This window comes from Pipra filicauda, unplaced genomic scaffold (assembly GCF_003945595.2).
Source record: "Pipra filicauda isolate LSUMZ 115617 unplaced genomic scaffold, ASM394559v2 scaffold337_size785800_pilon, whole genome shotgun sequence".
In the NCBI taxonomy this organism is placed as follows: domain Eukaryota; kingdom Metazoa; phylum Chordata; class Aves; order Passeriformes; family Pipridae; genus Pipra; species Pipra filicauda.
Window position 1 is genome coordinate 736,100 of NW_024104462.1, and position 20,330 is coordinate 756,429.

Genomic DNA, 20,330 nt, shown 5'->3' on the forward strand with positions numbered 1-20,330 from the left:
AATTTCTTCATGGAAAGGGTTGTAAAGCCCTGGCACAGCTGCCCAAGGCAGTGGTGGAGTCACCATCCCTGGGAGTGTTCAAAAAACATGTGGATGTGGCACTTGAGGACGTAGTTTAGTGGTGAACATGGTGGTGGTGGGTTGATGGTTGGACTTGGTGATCTTAAAGGTCTTTTCCAGCTTTAACCATTCCATGATTCTGTGGTTCTAAGCCTCGATCACCCCATGCAGAGCTTCCACTTGTTGGTGTTGGATGCACCACGTTCCATCACCCAGGGCACCCTCCTGTGTCCCAAGCTCTGGGGGGTGTCCAGCTGTGACCTTGTCCCTCTGGAGCCTGGCAGTGGTGCCTGCAGGTCAGAGCCCTGCAGGGCATGGTCAGCCCAGGAACAAACTGCAAAGATTTGGAACTGCTGGGTCTGCCAAGAATTGCTAAATGTGTGTGGGGGTGAGGTGCTTCGAGCAGATTTCAACTTTTGCTAAAGCTTTCTGGATTTTTGTGGCCCCAGTACAGGGCACCTCTGCTGACCTCATGGCTGGAGGCACTGACATCCTGGGAAAGAACAGTTGGAATTTTTTAATGTGAATAGACTGACCCAATTCCCTCACCCTTGTTCTCAGCAATGGCTCAACTGATTTCAGTTGATCTTTCCAAAAACACTCAGCCTGAGGCAAAGAGAAACTGTAAGTCACATAAACTCTGGTGAAATGATAAGAGGATAAAAGGAAGTTTTTATAATGGAAACCAGTGATCATTCCTGATCATTATCTGATCATTCCATACAGGAGAAGCTGAGCCTGTGTTTGCAGGTTTTTTATTTGCAGCCTTGCTTGGTTTGAGTGGGGCAGAATCACGGATTAGTTGTTCAGGATATTGTCTAGTCCAACCCCATCCCCAAAACAGGGACAGGTTATCTGGGACCCACTCCAGTTGGGTTTGGAAATTTCCAAGGATGGAGACTCAGAGCCTCTCTGGATAACCTGTTCCAGTGTTCAGCCACTCTGACACTGTATTTTGATGGAATGTCCTGTATTTCAAATGGTTCCCATTGCCTCATGTCCTGTCACTGGACACCCCTGAGAAGAGTCTGGCTCCATGTTCTTTGCTTCCTGCCATCAGATGTTCATAGGCATTGAGAACCCCCCTGAGCCACCTCTCCCTGGGGCTGAGCAATCCTCAGCACTGGTCCCAGCACAGCAGACGTGGCCTCACCAGTGCCATGACAAGGACATGGTCTCCAACCTATCCCAGGCTCAGAGAGGCTCCAGGCACTGCCTGCAGTCCCAGGCACAGCCCCTGTCAGCAGCTTGGCCTGAGCTGAGCCTCTGCTGTGCCAGTCAGCTGCCCCAGGTGGGGACAATGACTCGTGGAGTGTCACCACCCCACCTGTACCCTGGTGAGCTCCATCTGTGTGTCCCCTGGTGCAACCTGCCGCACAACCTGCTGCAACTCTGAACAGCCTCTCCCAGCTGTCCTTTAGCCTTGGTAACATCCAGACATCTCTCATCTAGATTTCATAAGATTTCATCTGAATACAGCAAGAATTTTCTTAATTTCTTAATGGGAACCCTCTGCAGAGCACCACGAGTTCAAGAGGGATGTGTGGTTGATGTGCAGAACCCCTCTTTGGCCAGGCAATGATGTTCCAGCTCTTCTGCCTGAACAAAAGTGATCCAGGTTTCTAAATGCTTTAAAACTAATTACTTGCTGCATAAAGGATAAGTCAAACCTTTCTCTTTTTCTCACTTGGCTGAATCATATCTTACTTTGTTGTGTGTTTCCCTGCTATGGAAGGAACTGTGATTACATTTGCAGACAACACGTGAAGTTAAAAAGAAAATCTTGCACTGCCAAAGCAATAGATGAGGAGAGGAGGGAGAGGAAGTGGAGGAGAGGAGGGGAGAGGACTTGACTTAACAAACATTTGGACAGTTTTGGAGTAGATCATCAGAGACCCAGTGTCTGCCCTGGCAGTGAATGAGAACACCTTTGAGCCTTTGAAAACTGGCTCTAACAAATCTTCAGTCCACAAGTCCAAACAGAAGAAAAAAGGGGCCAACTGAGGGACACCCCTTTCACTGTCCCACAGCTTCTCCTCCCAGTAGTGTGTTTACAGCAGGGAAGATGAGGATGCAGGAATGTGCTACAGAAGGTGTTCAGGAAAGCCCCAAACTCTTGAAGCCCTTCACAGTCCATGACCACCAGTGACTGTGTGGGGTGAGCTGCTGTTCCTCACGTCCCAGCCCAGCTTCTGCTTGAACAGCCTTTGCTGAGCAGTTATCAGTGCTAATTGTGCCCTTTCTCACACAGGGAGAGCTGACCATGACCAGTGACATGGAGAGCCTGCAGAATGCCCTCTTCTTGGACATGGTGCCTGAGTCCTGGGGAAGGAAGTCCTACCCTTCCACAGCCAGCCTGGGCACGTGGTTCACTGACCTCCTCGCTCGCATCAACGAGCTGGACACCTGGACTGGAGACTTCTCCCTGCCCTGCACGGTGTGGCTTGGTGGGTTCTTCAACCCCCAGTCCATCCTGACAGCCATCATGCAGACCACGGCCAGGAAGAACAAGTGGCCTTTGGACAGGATGGCCCTGCAGTGTGATGTGACAAAGAAGAGCAGAGAGGATTTTGCCAGCCCCCCTCGGGAAGGGGCCTATGTCCATGGCCTGTTCATGGAAGGAGCACGCTGGGATGCACAGGTGAGCTCACCAAGGCTCTTGGGTTGGGAGGGAAGCCATGGATGTCATGTCCTTATTCCTTGGTGCTGCACTCAGGAAACTTCTCAGCCTGGACAGGCTCTCATCTGAAATAGTCATCGGAGCTGCCTCTTCAGGAAGGACAGATGGGAGATCTGGGCCACTCCTGGGCGGCCCAGAGTGGGAGTCTAAGGTGGTCAGAGGAATCACCCTTTGGAGCTCAGCTCCATGGCTGTGAAGGGAGTCCAGGGTGCTCAGCTTGGACTGACACATCCAGTGTGTCCCAGGTGAATCTCACTGACTGAACTGTGCTCAGTACTCGAGGTCCTGCTACAGACAGACACCATGGGGTCCTGGCAGAGCTGCACTGTCCCCACACCTCCATATGGTGTGATTTCACTGCTGCCTCCAAAAGTGACAGATTTTTTGGGGTCACTGCTCTGTTACCTGTTTGGCAGCAGTGGGGAGAGAGGAGAGGACTCTGCTTTCCTACGTGCTCACATCCTCAGGGCTGGATGGATGGGATGTGCCACACCCAGAGCACTGTGCTTCCATTGTCAGGTGCTGCAGGATGTGACCAAAAATTAATCATATTCTTTATCCATTCCCTTAAATAAAGCTTGATGAAGGTCTAACCGGGATAGTCCACGTGGACTCAGGCTGTTGACTCAGGATGGGGGGTGGGCTGACCCTGGACAAGCAGAACACAGTGAGTGTCCCTTGCTCTTCTTTCCCCCTCTGGGTGAGAGGGACACTTTTCAGCTGGAGCACAACCTCAGGCAGCCAAGATGAGGACCATACCCACCCCTTGGGCACTTGCTGTTCCTGCCTGTGGAGCTCTGGCATCCTCTTGGAGCAGCATCCCAAGGAGCACAGCACTCCCTGTGAGTCCTTCTGACAGTTGTCAGCTGCAGGAGCACAGCCTGCAGAGCCAGAGCCCTCAGACTGACAATTCCCACTGGGTCTGGTTCTGTGAGTTGCCTGGCCCGTGAGGCTGTGATTCCCAGTTTGTTCTGTGCGTGGGAATTCAAGGACAGTGGTTCCTGCAGCTCCTCCTGTGCTCTGCTGCTGCTGCCAGGGATCTGTGAGAGACAGAACACTGACCAAAGTGGGTCACCCAAAACCTTCTGATCTGTGTCAAGTTTACCCTCTCACAAGAAGAGGCTTTTATGTCAGACACAGCTCTTTACCCAGAGACAGCTCTTGAGACTCCAAGTCTTAACCTCAAAGATCCCACTTTATCTGCTGTGGGACCTGGTGGGCGGCTGCTGAGGAGTGTGTTAGATCCTGAATCCCAGCCTGACCTTGCAATTCACGTCCAACACTCACTACTTATTTGTCATCTCCTTCTCTGCAATGGTTTGCCTTGAAGGACAGGAAATTAAGCAAAGCTTTGACCTCACTGAGTGATGCCATCCAGTGCATTTGATCACAAATCCTTGGGAAGGTCAAACTTCCAGGCCCTTTTTCACTCTGGAAATGGGTTGACATGTACACTGGGTCTGGAAAGCCACAGGCAGTCAGGAACATGGGCGAAGGCTCTGTCAGGGGATTGCAGTGAAGGTCTCGTGTGGGTGTCATGTCAGATCCCCTCCATGGTTTTGCTCTGCTCCCAGCAGAGCTCCCAGCAGCAGAACAGGGACCAACCAGCCCAGTCTGATTCCCAGCCCTGGTCCCACAGTTCCCTGACTATTCCCTTCTCTAAGTCTGTGGTGTGGCTGCCACACACAGCCCCTTGGAATCACAGCCCTCACCACAGGGAGCACTGCATTTCAGCTGCCCTCAAACCCTGACATCTGACAGGTACAAACCAACTGGACACAACACAACAGAGAAAGTTTAGAAAAATTCCTGGTCGTGCATATCAAATAACCCTTTTAAAACAATTCCAGTGACTGGTGTTACATTTTCCTTTACCATCCTTGCCATCATTACTAGAACTGAGTTCTGCCCAGGTTTTGCCCAGGTTTTACCCAGCGCCAGTCAGGGCTGGAAGGGAAGAGTGAAAAGTTTTGGTGGTGCAAAGCCAGAAATCTTTTGGGAAACATGTGGCTTCTCCCCTCTGCCTTCCCCTAATAACTCATCCAGGTGATTGCATTCAGCAATGAGCTTTGTCTGCAGGGACCATCCCAGCCCCAGGAACTGTGTTTTTCTGATTACATTTTCCTTGTGATTGAAAGATACTGAGCAAATACCTTTATGGAACCATTCATAATCTCTGATATCATGCTTCAATTTATTTCAGAAAGGAAAAGGATATTTTCATGGGTTGCTGCTCACACTGAAATATCATTTCCACTGAGTGGAACTATTCATTTCACCTATAATCCAGTGAGCACCAGTATATTAATGGATGCAGGACTTTTAAAACAGGTGCACAGCTCTTTTGGGTTGTATACTCCTTCCAAATTAATCCTCTGATAAAAATGGCAGGCCCTATTTAGAAGCATCCTCTGGGGAACACCTCCACTCTTAAAAGAATATTTCACATTTAGGTTGTGCCTCCAAAAAAAGGAAAAAGTCCCTCTATGTTCTGCTACACACATTTTTCTATTTATTTAAACATTTATATTTGCCCTTGGGTGTCTTAAATTTATAAAACATTCATTACAAACCAGCAGGCAGCTATTAAATGAAATGAAACTAAGCAGATTATTTTGGGTGCAAATGATGTGTTGCTGCAGCCCTGTTCAAGTCAGTGGCACTCAGTGAGAGATGCTTCCACTGGGGACACTCTGAGACGTTTTATCTCAAGCCAGGGGAGCCTTTCTGACTGATTCCTGGCTTTCCTGCTCCCAGCAATGGCCAGTTTGATGCCAAGAATGTGCCCTGCAACTCCCCAAGGGGAGAGGTGGCTTTTACACCACATGTGGCAAGTGAAGCCTTGCCAGGTGCAGACAGCACAGCCCCTTGTCATGGAACCATGGAGTCATGGAATGGGTTGGGTTGGAAGGGACCTTAAAGCTCATCTAATGGGCAGGGACACCTTCCATTATCCCAGGTTGCTCCAAGCCCCGTCCAACCTGGCCTTGGACACTTCCAGGGATGGGGCAGCCACAGCTCCTCTGGGCAACCTGTGCCAGGGCCCCACCACCCTCACAGGGAACAATTTCTTCTCATTCCCCTGGTCCAGTTGAAGCCACAAACCCCATCACTCTCTGGACCCCCTTGGGGTGATGTTTCTGCTGCTCCTCTGCTGGTCACCAACCCCTCCTCCCTGCAAACAGGTTCCAGTGTCCCAAAGGCAGCCGAGCCGTGCTGGGGTCCTCGGGCCAACTGACCCCAGTGGGCTGTGCTGGGAGGGCCCCTGTGCTGGTGAACTCAGTGTGCACAGAGTGTGAGGGGTGTTGGGTGTTGTCTCACTGGGTCTGGAGTTGAGCCCATCATTCCCCAGCCCTGCCTCGTGACAGCTGGTTTGTGTCTTCAGGCCCATCAACATGTTCCCTCTCAATGGCCTGTTGGGAAGCCAGGACAAGCAGAAAGGGCTTTGTGAGGATCTGAGGCCTGAGCTCCCCGAGCTTTGCACCAGGAAAAGCTGTGCCAGTAGTCAGGAAAAATTGCTTTCAGAGTAGAATTAATTTCTTATCATAAGAGCGATAAAAAATGCAAATGCAAATCAGCCCAGACATAACAAAATGATGTGTTACATGGAGGTACCTCAGGAAGTTTTCAACTCTTGGTAACCCAGAAACAGGTAGAATATCTCTTGGAAATTTGATTTGAAGCAGTCCCAGCAGTTAAAAAAAAAAAGAGAATTGATCAAAATCCAGTCTCAGAACTGAAAGATGTAGATTTCAAAAGAGTGCATAACAATGTGTAATAAATAGCTACTTTGCAAGGTTTTATAAGAATTATTTAATGTTTGTTCAGCACGTTGAAAATATAAAATCCTAAATGAGAGCTGGATTTATCACAGTTCAGTATAACAGATGGCATTAGTACCATTAAACTGAGGTGTGTGGCAAGAGGGATTATTTTTCTTCACTCATTTGCAGAACTAAATAAACTACTGGAGAGGCTGAACCTCATTCCACAGCCCTGATGTAAGAGCACTGGAAATAATAATGATATGTGAGGGCCAGCTGCAGAGAGAGGCTGTTTCTCTAGCACTGAAAAGCTTTGTTTCTGTTTCTCTATTTGTTTTCATTTGGTCTCTCTAACCTCCATTAACAATTTTGCAGCTCCCTGTAAATGGGTTGATGTGTAGGGCATTTTACTGTCAGAAAGGGAGACAGAAGATCCCAGAGAAACCCAAATGAGAGAAACAAGCTGTTGATTTCTTGCCCTGGCAGAGCACTGTCTTTGTCCTGTGTTGGGCAGCCTGGGCAGGCCATTGCTCTGAAGGGGATATTTAGTGACAATATCCCCTCAGGAACAGACCTGTTGAATCCTCCTTGTTGGTGTGAGCACCTGTGAGAGGGGAAAGCAGCCTGTGGTGCCTTTTGGGGCCACACAAACCACTGTGTGCGTTTCATTTCCCAGCCAAGTGCTCGGATTTTGGTGGTGGGATGGAACCTCACTTGGTGACTTTTAGTGATGTTGTTCTCCATCCCCAGCCCCGTTCAGGTGCCCACCATTGCTCCTGCCACAAGCAACACTTCCCACGAGGGGAGTCTGGTCTGGCAAAACCTTGAGAAAGAGTTGCATGAGAATAATCCCAGAATCCCAAAACCCTTGTGGTTGGAAAAGCCCTCCCAGCCCATGGAGTCCCCCCTGTGCCCGATGCCCACCTTGTCCCCCAGCCCGGAGCACTGAGTGCCACGGCCAGGCCTTCCTGGGACACCTCCGGGGCTGGGGACTCCAAACCTCCCTGGGCAGACCCTGCCAGTGCCTGAGCACCCTTTGCAGGAAGAAATTCCTTCTGATATCCAGCCTGACCCTCCCCTGGCACAGCTGAGGCTGTGTCCTCTCATCCTGTCCCTTGTTGCCTGGCAATAGGACAAGAGGAAATGGCCTCAAGCTGCACCACAGTAGAAGCCAGAACAAGAGAAGTGAAGACTTTGCCCATAATGTGGCTGGACAGAGCCAAGAACGTTGTTCCCCCACAAAGTCCTGCTCAGGTGTGTGTGGGTCTGAGCACCTGATGGGAGGCAGGCTCTGTACCCTTGAGATAACCGGCACTGAGAGAGGCTCATGGTGAGACAGGGCAGGTGTTGGATCCAGACCCTCCTTCCCTCAGACTCATCCAGCCCCTTGAGCTCAGGAAAGCTGTTTGCACTTCCCCAGTAAGACCAACCTGTATAAAAATCACAGAAGATGATGCTGTGATGGAGCAGCTGATGGACACCTTGGAACTCTAACTGAGCTTTGTCTCCTTTCCTTTGCAGGCCGGGCTGATCACCGATGCCAGGCTCAAGGAGCTCACCCCAGCCATGCCTGTCCTGTTCATCAGGGCCATCCCTGCTGACAAACAGGACACCAGGGCCATGTACCCATGTCCTCTGTACAAAACACGCCAGAGAGGCCCAACTTACGTGTGGACTTTCAACCTTAAAACCAAGGACAACCCTGCCAAGTGGGTGCTGGCTGGTGTGGCCCTGCTGCTGCAGGTCTAGGGGCACCCCCACACCTCTCATTTGCAAATCCCAACATTGCCTTCCTCAGGCAATTTAAACAACTAAATGCTGAGGTTTAGCCCAAGCTCCGTCTCTCCAGTGGACTCAGTCCCCAGGGCTCTCTCTGAGCACTGGAGGCATGGCCATAACAGAGCCTGAGAGGTGACAGAGGTGCAGAGGGACACGTGGACCAGGCTCATGGCTGCTTTAAACCCAGATCCTGTAATTCCTACCCTGCTGCACTGGAGCACTGGAAGATCCCAGCCTGCAGCCTGATAATCCACACTCAGAGGTGTGAAATATCTTAATCTAAATCTAGTTTTTATTTCTATTTTATATTCCAAAGTAGTTTTAAAATCAGTGGACTTTTCCAAAACACTCAGATAGTCCAGTGACTTGTGAAATTCTCCAGACCTTGTTTTTTTCTCTGTGTTTCTTTCCCATGGGTGTGATGTTGAAAGCTGGGAGGTGAGCAGATGTTGTGGTTATAAACTGTTTCTTGCTAACTTTCTAAATTTTAGAAACACTGAAAATAGTGGTAATATCCAATGTGCTTGATGGAATCAACTGTAAAAGTAGAGCACAGGCGTTATTTAAGAGAATTTTTCGTGGTCATAGAGACTTACTGGGTCTGGCTGAGCTGGAGCTCATTTCCCCACAGCAGCCCTCCCAGTGCTGTGCTGTGCACTGGTAGCCAGAAGGGTGTTGGTAACACACCAGTGTTTTGGCTGCTGCTGAGCACAGCACCAGCACTGTAACATTCCCTCCTCAATGAAAGGAAGATCTTGGGAAGGGACACAGCCGGGCCAGCTGATCCAAACTGAGCAAAGGGATATTCCAGACCACATGATGTCAGCTCAGATATAAAAGCTGAGGCAAGGAGCAGGAAGGGGGGCATTCATTGTGTCCAATGGCTGAGGAATCATCATGTGTACCCAAGCCCTGCTTCTGGGGAGGGGCTGCCCATCGCTGCTCATGGGAAGTAGAGAATAAACCCTGTTATCTTTTGCTTTTACACGTGCAAGCTTCTGCTTTACTTTTGGCTTTAAATAAACTGCCTTATCCCAACCCATGAGTTGTTTTTTTTCCCACCTTACTCTCTCCCCTGTCCCGCTGGGAAGGGGAATGATAGAGTGGCTGGGTGGGTTCCAGGTGTTCAGCCAAGGTGAACCCTCCACAGTCCTTTCTGGTGCCCAATGTGGGATGAGATAAAGGCAGTTATATATATATATATATATATATATATATGTACATATATGGAAGAAATGGATAAGGCAAGCTACAGGGCCATAGCAGGGTTTAGCAAAGGAAGAGGAGGAGGATGAAGAAGAAGGAGAAGGAGTAGAAGGAGGAGACAGGACAGATAAGAAAGCTGGTTCTTCAACAAAGGAAGTCAGACAGCTCAAACAGGAAACCGAGGTTACCTGGTCCCTGACCTCATCAGAACTCTGGGACTTATGGAAAGATTCCAGCTGCCAGCCTGGTGAACAGATTCCTGCCTGGCTGCCTCGATGCTGGGACAACAGGGCTGATAGTCAACAACTGGAAGGTCATGAAGCCCAGCTGGGATCCCTTACCAGAGATCACCAAATTGAAAGAGGAATTGGAAAGGAGAGAACAATTTGCAGTGTTTGGAGACGGCTCCTCTCAAGCGTGAGGGAAAGGTATCCATTCAAGGAAGATCTAATGAGCTCCCCGAGAAAGTGAGGCCACTGCAGATGAAAGTATCCAGTACCGGAGAGAATTAGCACTGCTGGAAATCATTTGTAGTAACCTAAGAAGGGATGACACCCCCAAAGACCCAGAGGATATTCATTGCACGATGGCCATGTGGAGGAAGGTGGTTCAAAGCACCCTTGAGTCACATTCTAACAGTCAGGTAACATTATATTACCCACACACAGATCCACCAACTGTAGAGGATGCTCACGGGAAGTAGAGAATAAACCCTGTTATCTTTCGCTTTGCTTTAGTGCGTGCAAGCTTCTGCTTTATTTTGGCTTTAAATAAACTGCCTGATCCTGACCCACGAGTGGTTTTTCCACCTTACTCTCTCCCCTGTCCGGCTGGAAAGGGGAGTGATAGAGTGGCTGGGTGGGCTCCAGGCATCCAGCCAAGGTCAACCCACCATGCTAATAAAAGTCATTATTCCCGGACTAGTCTCTAGAAGTTGCCTGTAGGCCTGTGCCATGTGTTTAATTACAGCACAGAGAGCAAACAGGAGGTCAGGTGGGAGGAACAAACCTGCCTGGGTATTTAATCCTGACTGGGTGGCTGAGAACTGATGTGTTCCCAGAGCAGAGCTGGGTGTGCAGATGGCAGTGAGCCAGACACACAGAGCATCGCTCTGGACTGCAGGGGCTGAGCCCTGGGAGTTGGGAATCACAGAATCCCAGAATGTGCTGGGTTGGAAGGATCATTGAACCCAACCCTCAGCCCTGCACAGGCCCATCCCCAAGAGTCACCCCCTGTGCCCCAGAGGATCAACCAAACCCTCCTGGAGCTCTGGCAGCCTTGGGGCTGTGCCCACTGCCCTGGGGAGCCTGGGCAGTGCCCAACCAGCCTCTGGGGGAAGAACCTTTGGCTGAGATCCAACCTGAGCCTGCCCTGACACAGCTCCAGCCCTTCCCTGGCTGCTGTCCCTGGTCCCCCCAGAGCAGAGCTCAGTCCCTGCCCCTCCTCTGCCCCTCCTGAGGAATTTGTCCCCTCTGAGCTCTGCTGTGCTCCATCTCTTGCAGCACCTGGAAGTTCCATCCACTTATGGTTTTACCTGTTAAACTGCCTTTACCTCAACCCACGAGTTTCTTTATCTCAACCCACCAGTTTTCATACTTTTGCCCTTTTGCCTCACTCCATCCCTGTGGGAGGGAGGGAGCCAGGGACTGTGTGGGGCTTGGCTGCTACTGGGGTTAAACCAGGACAGTGTGTCTGTGGGCAGGGTTTGGTCTCTCAGAGCTTCATATCAAACTGAGCAGCTTCATGGATGGCCTCAGCACACTCTGGAGAAGACATGGTCAGCTCTCTGCCAGTCCAGGGTATCAACTTCCCTCCCACTGAGAGTCCTGCAGGAGGGTAAAGTCCTCAGGCCTTGTAGGAGGTCCACAGGAACTCTCTTGCTCTGAGCAGCACAGCAGCTCTTCCTGCAGGAATGAGAAGATACAAAATCCTTGGGTTTGCAGTCCTGGAGAATGGCAAAGTTCTGGATGAAGGGAAGGTGGGAAAACTCTCTGGTAAGAACTCTGTTTAATTGCCAGGCAGTGTCTCCAAGGTACAGCCCCAAAAATTAATGATGAAGAAGTTAGTTGTGGCTTAGCAAAAGCCATCTGCAAATATCTAAAGCAATGGGGAGAGCTGGTTTAAGCTGCCTATTTTAAAATGCCTCTAACCCGTAAATGAGAGTCTGTGGACTATCCCACTTAATGAGTACCTGGCTAGAAGAGGTCTGTTAGCTGGGGAAAGCTATCCTATTAAATTAAATCCCTCACAGTTTGAATTAAAACCTGCCAATTAGATGTGTAATGTACACTGGTCACTTCCCACGGCTTTGCAAAGTTGGGCACATTAAATTCTCCGTGGATTTCACCATTCAGGAGGTTCAGTTGCATAAACAGAGCACGGTTGAATTAAACACAGAAAAGCAGAACCAGAATGTAGAGTAAGTGCATCGTGCTCCAGATAATCCATCCTGCTGGATTAGTCCTTCTTAGGTATTTCTTGAATATTTCTTTACCATGGGGGACCTTCTCACTCTCTACAACCACCTGACTGGGGGAGCCAGGGTGGGTCGAGCTCTGCTTCCCAGGAACAAGGGACAGGACGAGAGGAAATGGACTTAAATTGCACCAGAGGATGGTCAGGTTGGACATCAGGAGGAATTTCTCCCTAGAAAGGGTGGTCAGGCACTGGCAGGGGCTGCCCAGGGAGGTTTGGAGTGCCCACCCTGGAGGTGTCCCAGGAAGGCCTGGCCGTGGCACTCAGTGCTCTGGGCTGGGGGACAAGGTGGGCATCAGGCACAGGGGGGACTCCATGGGCTGGAAGGGCTTTTCCAACCTCAGGGATTCTCTGTGTGATTCTGTGATCCTCAATGCTCTGTTTGTGGGATTTCCTGCCGTTCTGGAGAGTGTTACTATCATAAATTTCAGGCTGCCTCTTTCAAAACCTTTCCTCCTTTTTCCAGCACACCAGGGCCTCTCTCTGCTCACTGTTGCCCCTCAGACCTACAGGAAAGGAGAAGCTCAGTAACTCCCCAGGCACTCCCTGCTCTTTACAGAGCCACAGCCTGGGCTGTTCTCTTGCCAGCTGAACAAGAATGGGCTGTTGACAACAAAATTAATCGGATTGTTTTATTTATTATATACATCTCCCTGCATAATTCACCAGTTGGGCAGGCAGGGGAGTGAGGAGATATTTATAGATACTAGAAATGTCATCAGGGTGTTCATTCCTCATCCTTTGAAAATCATCACAGGAGACTTGGCTGCAAAATGCTACAAGAGGATGGTGAATAATTTGGTGCTTTAGGGGGTGAAAAAAACATCTGACAGGTGTGAGATATTTCAGCCATATCTGCCCAAAGCAGACCTTTAAATCCAGCTGCCCAGGCTGGTCACTGGGAGCAGTGCATTGGCAAAGGTCACCATTGTCTGTCCCTGAGCTCTTGGAAGCAGCTGCCCACTTGGCATTGCCAGTGTGCACCTTCCTGCCCACCCTGCCCTGCCTGGAGTGGAGAGACTGGCCAGGGCCCCATCCCAGGAGCTGGCACAGCTGGTGCTGAGGACTGAGCACTTTGGGGCACATCTGAGGTTGGGCTGCAGCAGGGCAGGGGTTTGGGCAGTGCTGGGAGCTGTGCCAACAGGGTGGGCAATAGGGCAGGGAGTCAGGTTGTGCTGCCTCCAACTCCGGGGTCCCCAGCACAGGAAACATGGATCTCTTGGAGCGAGGCCAGAGGATGGAGCAGCTCTGCTGGGAGGAAAGGCTGAGAGTGTGGGGATTGTTCAACCTGGAGGAGAAAAGCTCTGGGGTGACCTAATTAAGGCCAGTGCCCAACCACCCTCTGGGGGAAGAATCATTTCCTACAAAAATCCAGCCTAGCCTTCCCCTGCTGGAGAGCAGAGATTGGAGCTGCCCCTCCCTGCCCAGGGGATTCCAGACTGGCTCAGCCTTTCTGGATCTGCACGGGGTTGCTTTGGGCCTGACTCCTCAAAAGGTCTGTGGGCAACTAGTCAACTCCAGATTGGTGACATTTTCCAAAGAGATGAAAGAAGGAAAACTGTGCTCTTGGACACTTAATGTCAGGGAAAATTGACTGAACTCTCCTGGGATAGAAAAGTGTCTTTTCCACAGCCTGGGAGTGTTTTACCTGCTGCAAATTATAACTGACAGAAGAGCACAGTTCAAAGTAGAGTCTTCACAAATGCTTTGGAATGGTGTCCCATATTTGGGGGTTAAGCAGCTCCATTCTGCTGCAGCTGTTGCTCACAGAGCAAAGGAAAATGAGGAGTAGACATATAAAAGCAGAGCCTGGTTCATGGGCAGTAGATTGGGCCCACTGAAGCAAAGTAATTACAGCTATAATTGGGCACTAGGGATGCCCAGGGGTGCAAATTCTGCCTGTGTCACTGCTCAAGTATTTACAGCACAAAACTTGCTGCAATGTATCAGCTGGATGCGTTCACTTTATAAAGCAGCATTAATATATTTAATTAGCAATGGCTTATTAGACTCATGTCTGTTATTATGCATTGTTTTTTGAATGACTGTAATTGCCCAAACCAATCTACAAATGTATTTACCTTGTTAATGGCTGTGAACCTCATTTTAAAAGGTTTTGGACTGTGGAAGCTGTTCATGGAGTCATAAGCAGCCCTTGTAATTGGAGTGCTGGGGTGGCTGTAAGTGCAGAAGGGTGGTTTGAGGCTGTAAACACACTGTCTGAAGGGCTTGAAAGCCACTTACCCGTGTGCAAACTTTAGGATTCACTTCAAGTTCACTTTTACAACATTAATTTTGATTAAAAGCCGTGAGGCAAAACCCCGAGCCTCAATTCAGTGTCTTGGTTTAATGTTTCCAAGGGTCTGTCAGGAGCTGGGATGGGGGGAGATGTCAGCTGGGATAGACCAGGGCCTGTAGCTCTTCCAGCTCCTGGGAAGGGCTCTTTCAGGTTCTCCAGGCTCACTGTTGAAAATGCTACCTTGGAAAAATCACAATATTTGTGGGATTGAGCTTTGATGAAAGCTACACAGGAAAAGCAGCTCATGTCCATGATGGGAGTTTTGTCCAGGTCAGCAGCCCTGGAGACCTTGGAATTCAGGGCATTTGTATGATAATCACAGCATCATTTTGGTTGGAAAAGCCCTCCCAGCCCATGGAGTCCCCCCTGTGCCCCATCCCCACCCTGTCCCCCAGCCCAGAGCACTGAGTGCCACGGCCAGGCCTTCCTGGGACACCTCCAGGGTGGGCACTCCAAACCTCCCTGGGCAGCCCCTGCCAATGTTTAACAATTTCCTTCAGTAAAGAAATGGTATCACAGTCCTCTCTTAGGTGCAACAGGACACTGTGGAAACTGAGGCCCACAGGGGTGACAGCAGAGGGTCAGCAGAAGGCAGGTGAGATACAGAGGGGGGGATTTGCTGTGAGGGAGGAGCTGAGTGTGCCTGGTTACATGTTCACTGTCACCATGGCTCTGAGCCTCAAAGGCAAAGGTGTGAGCTGCCAAAATATCAGTGGGGACTCAGACCCAGGGACTCAGGGCTGCCTGAGGACAGTGCCTGACAGGTTTACCCTAATCCTGGCCAGCAGCCCTGGGAGCCGATGGAGCAGCAGTGCTTTGCACTGGCAGAAGTTCAGCCAGAAGCAGAGGGGCTATTTCCCCCAAACCTCTTCTCAGCTGGGGTTAACCCACCTGAGGAAGTTCTCATGGGCTCAAGAGTGCAGGGGGGGACCTGCCCCAGCCACGTCCCTCTCTCTACTCCCCCCCAGATCCTGGAGAAACCAGGGCTGCCCTGGGACAGTGGCTTGGGAGGTGCCAGGGGGAAGGATGGGCAGGAGATGCCTGGCCCATGGACCTTAAAGGAATGACTGGAGCTGCTGATGGAGCAACATCAATGCCCTGAGCTGCTCATTATTGTAATTTCTGTCCCAGGGAATGGCTGGAGCTGTGTCAGGGCAGGCTCAGGTTGGATCTCAGGCAAAGGTTCTTCCCCCAGAGGCTGGTTGGGCACTGCCCAGGCTCCCCAGGGCAGTGGGCACAGCCCCAAGGCTGCCAGAGCTCCAGGAGGGTTTGGCTGATGCTCTGGGGCACAGGGGGTGACTCTTGGGGATGGGCCTGTGCAGGGCCAGGGGTTGAACACAATGACCCTTGTAGGTCCCTTCCAGCTCAGCACATTCTGTGGTTCTGTGACTGCCCAGCACAGGCTGTGGCAGCAACACCAACGTGCCAAAACCCCTCCTGTCCCATCCCAGGTGAAGCTGTTTGGGGCTGAGCTGCCCAGGTTCTCTGAATGCATCACAGCCTTTCACTCTTCCAGTCCTCCCCTGTGCCACCACCATCCCACCAGGAACACACCTGGCACCAGGTGTCTGAGCCACCCTCCCTGAGTGCCCCTGACTGGGGGCCAGCTCTGCAAGGGGCAGGGGGAGGCCCTAAAGAGGGAGATGTTTGCCATGCACAGCTCAGCTTGACTTTTGGAGGAGCTGGGGACTCCTGAGGCTCAGGGCATTGATGTTGCCAGGTACATTTTTTGGGAAAAACCAAGGGCATTGTCTCTGTGCCTCCTTTAACATCTCTGTGACCCTTCAACGTCACCCTTCTGTGACATTGCACAGGTTCATGATCAACAATGTGTGGTTGCTTTGAATTCATTCAAAGGTTTAGCTCATAGAATCATAGAATTATGCAGATTAAGCAGAATTTACATTTTTGAGTTAAAGAGCTGCTTGAAATTGTTGATAGAAAATGGCATTGGATTTTTTTACTGTTTCTGTTTCTTTGTTTTAAGCTGCAATTTCTTGAAAGTACAATCATCTTCCTTTAGCTGAAAAGTTGCAGGGCTACAGAAAAGTGAATATTTGTGGGGAAAAAGACTCAAAATGGTCAGTATTTGAAGCAGCCTGCAAAACTGGATAAAGAGTAGCAGTGAACTCCTCTATAGGGAGGTCAGAACACAGCTGGATTCAGGCACTGGATGTGCTCATATCCCCGGAAAGAAGGAGAGGTGTGGTGGAAGGGACCATAGAAACAAATGAGAATTTTTATTATTTTTAGAATTACTGAGGTTAAAAAGACCTCCAAGATCATCAAGTCCAACCTTAGTCTGGTCCATGCTGGGACCACGCTGAGAGCTTGAGACCTATCAATGATTCACCACTAAACGAGTTTATTGCTGGCAGTTTCCTTCCATTTGTTACCAAAATGGGAGAGTCCAGCACCCCTTTGCCACTGCTGCCCCCTAACCTCACACCCCTGGGAGATCCTCCCATCCAGGGAGCATTTCCCACTGCGGGATGCACAAAGCACAGGGAGAGGAGAGGAGAGGAGCTGCCAGGAGATATGCTGGGGGCCACAAGCAGAGAGCTGAAAGCCTCCTGAGATCCAGTTCTCACTTCCCAGCACAGAAGACAGCACACAGGGAAGGAGGGAATGTGGATGTGGGGCTGATTGCAGTGGAGAAAGATGCCAGACCTGGAAATTAATTATCTATTCTCCAAAGGGACTAAGTTCTCCAAACTAATGAGAATTATGAATAGAAAATTGTGGAAGGAGAAACAAAAAATTCTTTAAAGAAAGATATTGGGAAATAAAAAAGCCACAAGCAGAGAGGCAGCTCTGCCTAAAAGCATGGAGGGTGGATGGAGTTGGCAACTGCAGATAATGCTGAACACAGGAGAACTGCAAAGGAGAAAAGAGAGTTCTCCACAAAGCAGAACTGGAAGATGTGGGAAATTGCTCAGGAAAGCTGAAAACAGTGGAAGAAAGGCTGTACCACGCAAAATTACAATCAGTCATGGGATTCCTTCCCAGTGGGTCGGGTCCCACGTCCAAGAGTGGGGAAAACTCCTGGTGGGAATGCAGAAGGGCAGCAGTGAGTGAGGCAGATGGAGTCTGTTGGGCTTTAATGGACTTCTGGAGCTTAATGGTTCTGCTCAGCTGTGACATGGGCTTGGCCCCTGGACTGTGTGGACACAAGTCCTCCAGGCTTTATCCAAACTGTGGCACTGGGTGTAATTTCTGGAATCAGATGTGGAAAAACATCCTGGCCCTGTGTCAAGGGATGACCAAGACAGATCCAAAGTACCTCCCTCTATCCACTCCTGTTTGTTTTGGAGGAAACCCCCAGGGAGCCCTGACATGTCCTCAGATCCCTGCTTTGGACAGGTGGGCACCATAGTCTGGTGGTCCTGATGCAAATTTTGCATGTTGGGAAACATTTTTCTGTGTTCCCTAAAGCAGGGAGTGAATCCCACCATCAGATGGAGGTGTGAATGTCTCCTGGGCTCAGTGACATGTCCATGGCTCCCCAAGGCAGCACAGCCCATTGCTCATCCAGTGCTGTTCACACCTGAATATCTGGGAATTTCCAAAGCTCCTCCATGAAAAGGCCACGTGGGACAAGCAAATGAGATGAGGTGCTTAGGAGAGAACAGGAATGAAAGGCCACGTGGAATCCCTCTAAGGCTGCATTAAATGCCAGGCTTTGGGCCTTTAGAGGATGTGGGTCTTGTCAAGCAAACAAATGATGCAATTACAGGTTGGGCTGACAAAGGTAACTGCATAAACTGCAGAGACATAATGGGCTTAGTCCACAGGAGACATTTCAGTTAATAATGCATAATATGCCAATGAAATGTTCATTTGGGGAATGCAGTGAGTGGGTGGGGGTGGCTGCTCCCCAGGGATCGGGAGGAAGCACTCAGCCAGGGACCATGGTCCTGCTGTTCTCTCGCAGGGGAAGGGGATCTGACCAGTGCTGGCAACACATCTGCCTGGTGGAGCTGGAAAAAGGTGTTCAGAGCACAGCAGTGACCTGGGAACAGCTCTTTTCCTGATGGGGATTCCTGAGTGCTGGGCCCTGCTCCCAGGGCTGCCCCACAGTCCATGGAGTTCAGTCAACAGCCCAACTGCAGAGCTGAGAGCTGCTCATCCCTCAGTCACGGGGAGAGTGGAGCCATTGCCTTTGCTTCTGCTCCTCATCTTTGGAGATGAGTCATCTCAGGGCAATTTCCAGGGACAGCTCCGTCCCCTCTGGGCTGGGTGTGCTTCACTCACGGTCCTCTGCTGTAGCCCAAGGGATGAACTAACTCCTCAGGGAAGGTGTTTCCAGGGGTAACTGTAGAACCAGTCCTGGCTCTGCTCTGAGGTCACAGAGGACACAGCAGGGCCTGGTGTTCAGCCAGCCCAGGGGTTTGGTTTACCTGCCCACAGGTCTTTGATCCTCCCTTTGTTTGTGCCATCCAGGCCACCTCCCTCCTCTGTGGCTCTCAGGAGTCATTTGTCCCCAGCTGGTTTGGTTCAGGGACATCTGGGCTGAGTCAGTGACAGCATCTGGTGCTGACCCAGGCCAGGTTGGTGGGACAGGATAAACAGGGACCTGGGCATGTGTCTGAGGACTCCTGGAGCCAAGTGTCGGGCTCCTGCACAGAGAGTGGGGACGGGAACGAGCGGCAAATTAATGAGACATTTGGTTGCCAGCTGGGATAGACTCGACTCCAGATGACCTCTGCATCTGGGAGCAGTGCCAGGCAGGAGAATGGGACAATTGGGATGAACTGATGCAGACAACAATAAAAAACCTCTATTAACACTGGCAAAGGAGGAGAGTGAAGAAGTGCTTTGTCGGGAGCCACCTCTTCCCCTCAGCCTCCATGTGCACAGTGAATTGTCTGGTTTGATGTTAAGTCTGTGCCTAAAGAATAGGCTGAGATTGATGTGAGACACACCAAGAGAGCTTCCTCCTCACCCTGGCCAACACTCCTCACCCACCTTTGCCTATGATGAGCTGATCACAGTACGACAAGTAGGGAGGGTTCCTCCAAACACTCCTTGAGGCCCCATCTCAAATCTGTGCTAAACCCTTGCAGCTCTCCATGGTGTTATACACAAGATGCATGCATAATAAATATTTATAATTATTTTAACAATGTATGGCTTCTAAGACATCATGGCAGCCTAAAGGGTTGTACTGGGAAATCAAGATGCATCCGGTTCTTTGCTGGTAGCAGAGAACAGCCCGAGACAGTGCATTGCCCACACCCATCTTCAGACAAGCCAGCCAGAAAGGCTTTTAGTCTTGCAAGAAAGTTGCTTTATTGGTTAAACCCGTAGCAGAAGAATGTGGATTTCAGAGAGGTGGATCAGCAAGACGGGAAGAAAAGGGCAGTCCACAGAGAGACCTTGCACAGACCCATCTGTACTGGAAGGAAGCAGAGTGTGTGTTGGCTGACAGACCCAGAGGAAGGTCCTGCTCAGCAAGAGAGCCTCTGGAGGTGCAGAGCTGCCAGGAAGGGGGTGAAGACCATGTGCAAAGCCCTAAGGAGGATTTTTGGTGCTTCCCCAGGTCATCGCCGCACAAACACTTGGTTATCCAATTCTTTTAGATTCCACAGAAGATTAACTCAACTTTTTACCTCCACTTGCAAAGAGTGGCCAGGACAATGTGTGTTTGCATGAACAGACTCTTGGCACAGGTCAGCTGGAGGTGAAACACAAACGTGTCTCTCTGCAAAACCCGTGTGGGAGCTGAGGCTGCTGGTTCAAAATCATCCTGAGGTCTGGGTGGTGTCACAGACTGGAGTTTGGGCTGCTCCAGAGAGAATGTGGTGGGTAGAATCACACCAGACCAAGGACACATCTTATCCAAAAGTAATCCTTTAAATAATTGAGAGAGGGAAAGTTCATTAGTTCAGTGAGTGTTTATTCCTCTGTCATCTTTCTTGGTAAAGATCTGCACATTTTCCCCACGCTGAACATGCCTGGCTCCAGCTCCCAGACACTGACCCCGTTACCTCTCCCAGTCTATTGAGGAGCCTTTCAGAACTTGGTGTTTTTCCACATTAGGCTGCTCTGTGTTGTGAGCACATTG

At 50.3% G+C, this 20,330-nt stretch overlaps 1 protein-coding gene and 1 long non-coding RNA gene across 6 annotated transcripts in view; both read left to right on the forward strand.

Moving 5' to 3' along the window:
• DNAH9 (dynein axonemal heavy chain 9) overlaps positions 1–10,285 on the forward strand; it is a 189,392-nt gene extending 179,107 nt beyond the window's left edge. For all 5 annotated transcript variants that reach the window (XM_039384055.1, XM_039384056.1, XM_039384057.1 and 2 more), the window contains 2 exons: positions 2,312–2,701; positions 8,026–10,285. In XM_039384055.1, the coding sequence (XP_039239989.1) occupies positions 2,312–2,701; positions 8,026–8,253 (618 nt within the window). In that variant the 3' untranslated portion in view covers positions 8,254–10,285. The remainder of the gene's footprint in view (positions 1–2,311; positions 2,702–8,025) is intronic.
• Positions 10,286–18,623: 8,338 nt separating this feature from the next.
• LOC120323756 lies at positions 18,624–19,060 on the forward strand. Its single transcript, XR_005564571.1, has 2 exons — positions 18,624–18,813; positions 18,941–19,060. It is a non-coding gene; the product is annotated as an uncharacterized LOC120323756 (long non-coding RNA).
• The last annotated feature ends 1,270 nt before the right edge of the window (positions 19,061–20,330 follow it).